The sequence below is a fragment of the Lepeophtheirus salmonis genome, chromosome 8, assembly GCF_016086655.4.
Source record: "Lepeophtheirus salmonis chromosome 8, UVic_Lsal_1.4, whole genome shotgun sequence".
In the NCBI taxonomy this organism is placed as follows: domain Eukaryota; kingdom Metazoa; phylum Arthropoda; class Copepoda; order Siphonostomatoida; family Caligidae; genus Lepeophtheirus; species Lepeophtheirus salmonis.
Window position 1 is genome coordinate 38,265,121 of NC_052138.2, and position 6,246 is coordinate 38,271,366.

Sequence of the window (6,246 nt, forward strand, 5' to 3'; positions counted from 1 at the left end):
TTGTATGTACGGGTGTGTAAGCTATCTATACAACTTTTTTGGCGCGCTGCCTTAGGGGAAACAAGGATACCTAAGGAAGCAGATTCCTTGTATATTAGATGGGTTGTTTAAACTTGCTCTAAGTTGGATTTACTTGGAATCAAATGAAGAATTCGTTTTCCCAAAGTATATTGAAAAAGCTCGGAGCCTACTTGGAATTGGGACTTGTAGCAGCAACATAATAATTGGTCGAACTCTGGGAATCAGTGAGACGTTAATTCGAAAGTTTAGGTTTAGGACGGAATAGAAGGACTTTAAAGGACTTGGCTCCCTGCCACACCTCTAAAAAAAAGTCTGGGGTAGCTCCAAGGTAATTAGGATCTCGCTGTACTTTTGGCCTCCAAACTTACCTTATCTATACAATCTTCGATGTATTTTTTTTTTGAGGCGCGATCGAATAACAAACCAATGGAACCCCCAGCAATATCTAACACGGATCTGAAGAAATTCCAGGATTTGCCAAGAGACCAAGTAGCGAAGGCCTGCTCACGTTTTTGGCCATATATATAGACTTTGTTGGAGGATAGACGTGATTTTATTTAACAAAATAAATTAGCATTTATCAAACTTTCAGAATCTGCTTGATTTTTTTAATTTGATTACTGATTGGAGAGAAAATTGCATTTGAAAAAATCAGATGTGTAGAAGTATGTGTATTGGAAAAATTTGGAAGATGATGTTTTAGTTTTCAAAGTCTTTTCAAATCATGAATTAACTGCATTTATATGATCGAAATAGATACTTTATCCCCTCCTCCCCTCTCCAGGTATGAATCTCTTATTATGTATCATAATGCTTTCGCTCCGATAGCCAAAGGAAGGGGGAAAAGAGTAGAAAGGAATAGGGAGAGAACACTCTTCTTACCTTAAGTCTACCTGCCTTACAATACAAACAAAAAATGATGATCAATTGATAGTCTACTTAAAATGCCAACACTTTATTCCCATACTTTGGATATCTCCTATAAAGCATCCATTTGCTCCAAAGCTTTCGTTTTTTCATTCGTGACCGGAGTTCTCACATTTCTGCCACCTCTTTTTATAGCCTATAGAAGTCAGGGTAACAAAATGGATTTTATCTTTATACATAAAATAATTATCTTATAGGAAGGGTCATTTTTCTTCTAGGTTTTTGGCAAAGAATTGATTCCTACCAGGAGCAACCAGAGATTCTTTTCAAACAAGATTGTATGTTTTTGCTGCAGACCTCAAATAGAACTAATCTAGGATGGAGTACATTTAAACTCTTCAATAGATTCTTAGAATCAGGGATCAGAATACCTTTAATAAAGGTACATTGTTTCATGTATCTAATTATGTATATGTTTGGGTTTCTCGTTCACCTGGAAAATATATTTGAACGGTATAACGGGACAAAAATAAAATTTGTAATATCAAGAAATATCGGGATGACCGATTTGTATAATAGCTCAATTTTATGATGAAGCAGAGGAAAACATAGAACTTGTCCTTTTTTTAGATCACATGGGTCCTGCTTTTTCGAGTTAAAGTTATATCATTCAAAATACTTTGATACTTCGTTGGTCATCATTTGTAGATCATAAAACTATAAACCAAGTAATTCTTTCATATGTATGTAACGTTTCATTAAATGAATTACATAATTAAATGAAATTTATATTATGAAAACGAATTAAACATAATCTCTGAATTTTGGGTATGTGTAAAACGCAAAAAAATCCCGAGGAAATACTAACCCAAAGTAAAAAACATCAATATATATTTAGCACATAGTTATTTACATAATATTTTGTTGTCAACTCTCGATTTACTTACTTTTTTCACCTTGATAGTGTTGAGAAGGTTAATTCGTTGGGTTTAATTGACTCCTGTTAAGTCTCAGGAATTATTATGTTATAATTTCATAGCTGGGAAAAATTGCCTGATTATTACCATCTTATTTTAGATTTTCGACGGTGGGTCATATAAACGGGACTTATACACAAAACACAAAAAAAATTTTCGGAGTTTAAAGAGACTAAAAGGTTGGTTGGAGAAAAAGAACTATAACGAATATGGAAGTTTTCTAAATTGATTCAAAATCAAAACAATTATGGGGGAAAAAAACCAATGAAAATTGCAGGGTTTTTTTCTCTCTATGTAATATTTGATTCATAGATTAAATAAAAAATTTAAATTTGTCTGGCGATTTGTTTGTGTATAAATTCGACAGATCGAAACTTATGTCAATAGAAATATCTATCATTTTTCGAATAATTTATCATTTTTTTTTCTTTTCTTCATCAAACGTCAATTTCTAAGAAGAAATGCCACAAAACAATGCAGTTTGGACATAAAATTAATAAGCCATAATATTACAACAAAAGTTGTATTTTCAATTTCTGAAACATTTTATTTCTTAATTTTTGCAATATTTACAAAACAGAACCAGTGATTAGGGTTGAATTTTTTCGACGACATTATTTCTAATAACTTTTTTGGTTTTGCATTTTACGAAATAAATCTTGATAAGTATATATATATTCTGCGTTGCAATGCCAATAAATGCTATTAACTACTTTTTTTTTACAAAGTTACTGAAAAACAGTTGTTTGCAATTTACTTTGCAAATTTTGATTTGATAATATTTTGACATAAATAAAAGACGGACTTCTCATCTAAACAAATTTTGTAATGCATATATGTCAGTATTTTATTAGAAGTATATCTATATTTTATTATTATTCATGATAATACATTTTATATAATATACAGGCGTAGTATTATTATAATGCACGCCCGCACTGAAGGGGTCTAAACATTAAAAAGAAATAACATAGGCCATTGCCAATTTGTTTTCCTGCTCCCTCCTTGGCCCAAACAACGCCAGGTAACCCTTTCCTAATTTATCCAATGGAGTAACTATATTAATGGTAAATAAAGTTTTATATTACAAGAAATATTTATTTCAATATTAAGGGTGCCTCAAGACTTCAGAGAAGTCCTTTCATTAAGTTCAAAAATGATAGTAAAACAATTAAACGTATTAAATTCCCTAAAAGGTTTGGTAAGAATAATGCAAAGTACTGTCTATCAATAAAGACAATAATGTATAATAGATATTATACATTTTAATTACTCATTAATTTACCATATTAAACAAAAATAGTTTCATTTTTTTAATAACGAAATAAATTCAATTTGACTATAATGCATTTTAATGAGTTAAGTAAACAAAAGAAATTATAATGCATTGTATTTGTTAATGCATTTTTTATTTGCAGTTAAATTATTTTTTCGATAAATGTTAGTATAGTTACAATTTCATTCATATAATATCCCTAAACTCACTGTATGTTTACATGAAACAAAATAGTTGAATTTTTTAAAATTCCAAATGATTATTGTATTTTAGGAGCTATTGAGAATGTTGATTTATAAATTTGTTGGTTATTAACTTTATGATTAATTAAAAGCATATTTGTATTTTTAGACAAAAGAAAATGATTGGAACAGAGATGGAAAACTGGACAACATTGATCTACAAATCACTTTTCCTCTTCTACCTAAAGAAGAAATTTTGAACTTCGAAGCCTTCTTATTTTTTGATGTCAAGCTTCATGTAAGAAACAAGCTCAAACTTTAAAAGAAATCTAATGAACTTTATACATATTTTTTAGAAACTCCCTTCAGTGCAGTTTGAAGGACTCATTCACTTGACGTCAAATTTGATTGATTCAAAAACTAAGGGAATTTTTTACGTTGGAGACTTTAACTTGATACAAAAGGAGCCATTACGTCATAGGGGAAGAGATTCCCGTTATAATAAACCTTATCTTGTCGATCCAATATCCTTTTCTCCGGATAATTATGATTTCCATAGGATTCTAAGGACGTATCAAACGAGAAACTTGACAATGAGGTTTGAAAATATTTATTCTTCCCCAATACATAAAGGAAAAATAGATACGTTTCAAATTGATGTTTTAGTTCATTTTCCAGAGCAGGTCATACTATATAGACCCGGATTCTGGCAGGTTTTAAAATGGGGTTGGGTTCAGTACTTATCAGTTTTATTAATATTTTTAATGCTATTTCGAACGATTAAAACATTTGTTTTTAGTAAGCAAATACTTCACTCTATCCAACACAATCCATTTTTAAAGGATAAACGCAATTGATTGCTGTTATTGTACTGAATGTGATACTTGTACCTTGACTTTAGAATAAATCAAAATAAATATTTTACATGTTGTTGGAAACTCTTTTACAATTTTCTTTTGTACTTTTTGACATTAATAAGTTATTTTTCAGAGATCAGGTCTTGGAATCAATTTTTTTTTTTAAATTTTTTAAGACTAAACTTGTACTCAAAAGTTCAGACTCGATAATATAATGGACTTTAGTCCTTTTTCAACAAATTTTATTGTATATAAAGTATCTTCAAAGTATTTTTTAGTAAAAAAATAATTTAAGTTAAAATAAGTTACCAAAAATTTTAGAAATAAATAATATGCTACTTAACGATTGTGGCTTGTTTATGACCATTCCTTTTTATTTATTATATCTAAACAATTTGTCCAGGACTTGACCTTAAATCAACTAAAAATATGCTTAATTATGGACTTGAAATGAATACGAAAGAAATCTAAGAACTTAATGACTATTCTAATAATAATTGTAACCAAATAATTACATTCGTATCATACTAATTAATTAATGAAGTTTTGAAATCCTAAATTTGAATAGTTTCAACACTTTTTGACTCACAAAGTTTCATGGAAAAATTACAAATCAATAGATTACTTAACAGAAAGAAATCCAAATTACTTTCCTATGACCTTTCAGTGTTACAAACGTACCTTTTCATTGAAAAAGTACAAAAATCACTTGAGGTTTTTTAAATTTCAAGTCACATTTAGGGGGATGTATGGATAATTTTTTTATTTACAACCAAAAGAACAGTCAATCATTTATACTGGGTAAAAAAAAACTCTCAATTTCCTACATAAAAATCATAATCAATTGTGTCAAGGTTTCTTTCTCATCTTTGTTCGGGTTAGAAATGGTTTTATTCTTTTATGATCCAATAAGTTCCCTTTTCACAGCATTAAAGAACATGGTGAGTCCTGTACTTGTATTCTGGTCTTCTCTTTCTTGAATATGGAATGTGGAGGTTTTTTTTCATCTTGATTATCTTTTTTGAATTGAAAAGAACTCTTTCTCTTTGAGTATTCCTTCCAATCTTCCTGAATCCACCATGACCTCTGAGAGATTAAACTGTAACGGGGTCACACAATAATTGAGACTTCTGTATAAAAGAGATATCCTTGAGGAATAGAGTTCTACCTTGAAATAGTTGTGGATCAGATTGATCTATGTATATATATACAATTCTCAATTCGGCAATCCAACTCGGAGTAACTAAAAGGGTCCCGTAAACAATTGTTTTGCAGAGAAAAGCACTTAGTACTATTTGGACGGGTGGTTACAGAGATGGGAGCAAAACTGTGAAAAGTGTCTAGAGTTACAAAGAGACTATATTGAAAAATAAAAATTGAAATCCAAAAAGCTTTTGCAAAATAAAATTTTAAATATGGCAAAATCATGATTTCTGATATACAGGTTGTCCAAAAATTGATGGTGGTATTAATAAAATCCGTTTAAAAGTAAAAAAAAATTATTTTTGGTCGGAATAAAGGTAAATTTGGGTGATATAATCATTAGGCAATATTTTTCTTATGCAGTAATTTTCTATGATTGAATCATATATCAGTATAAAAGGGCTCAGAAAACACCACAGGATGTTAGTTGAAATTCAATATCCGAAATGGTGAGAGAGTATTCTTTGGAGACTAGGGCCATGGCTGTTGGCATGATAAAGGGTGGAGCAAGCCAAGAGAGGCGTTGCTCAAAGCTCACAAATTCCTCTCAGGACTATAGAGAATTGGTGTCAGAAAAGGAAGAATGGACAAACCCATATAAAGCAGAAGAGTCGAGGAACGAAGAAAAAAATTAGCAAAGTTCCCAAACTGGTGAAATCAAAATCTTTGACCAAAAAGAGGCAATCCCCAAGGAAACTTGCATCAAAATTGACTTCAAAGGGCTATCCAATATCCAAGTCATTTGTCAAAATCTACCTAAGACACTTTTTGAATGTTTTTCCATACAAACCACGACCACACCCCAAACTTTCAGAAAACGAAACGAAGGCCCGGCTTCAATTCTGTCTGAGCGGAAACACTGG

At 30.5% G+C, this 6,246-nt stretch overlaps 1 protein-coding gene across 1 annotated transcript; it reads left to right on the forward strand.

Annotated features, from left to right (window-relative positions):
* Positions 1-919: 919 nt before the first annotated feature.
* Positions 920-4,240, forward strand: LOC121123656 (transmembrane protein 231). Its single transcript, XM_040718791.2, has 4 exons — positions 920-1,098; positions 1,167-1,330; positions 3,493-3,621; positions 3,680-4,240. The coding sequence occupies exons 1-4, from the start codon at positions 966-968 to the stop codon at positions 4,178-4,180; spliced, it is 927 nt and encodes a 308-aa protein (XP_040574725.1). The 5' UTR covers positions 920-965; the 3' UTR covers positions 4,181-4,240.
* The last annotated feature ends 2,006 nt before the right edge of the window (positions 4,241-6,246 follow it).

Bases quoted from the DNA above. Each gene is read 5' to 3' on its own strand.
- LOC121123656 (XM_040718791.2), top strand. From the start codon at position 966: ATGCCAACACTTTATTCCCATACTTTGGATATCTCCTATAAAGCATCC. The intron at 1,099-1,166 runs GTAACAAAATGG...TTTTTCTTCTAG, and splicing joins TATAGCCTATAGAAGTCAGG to GTTTTTGGCAAAGAATTGAT. The intron at 1,331-3,492 runs GTACATTGTTTC...TTGTATTTTTAG, and splicing joins TCAGAATACCTTTAATAAAG to ACAAAAGAAAATGATTGGAA.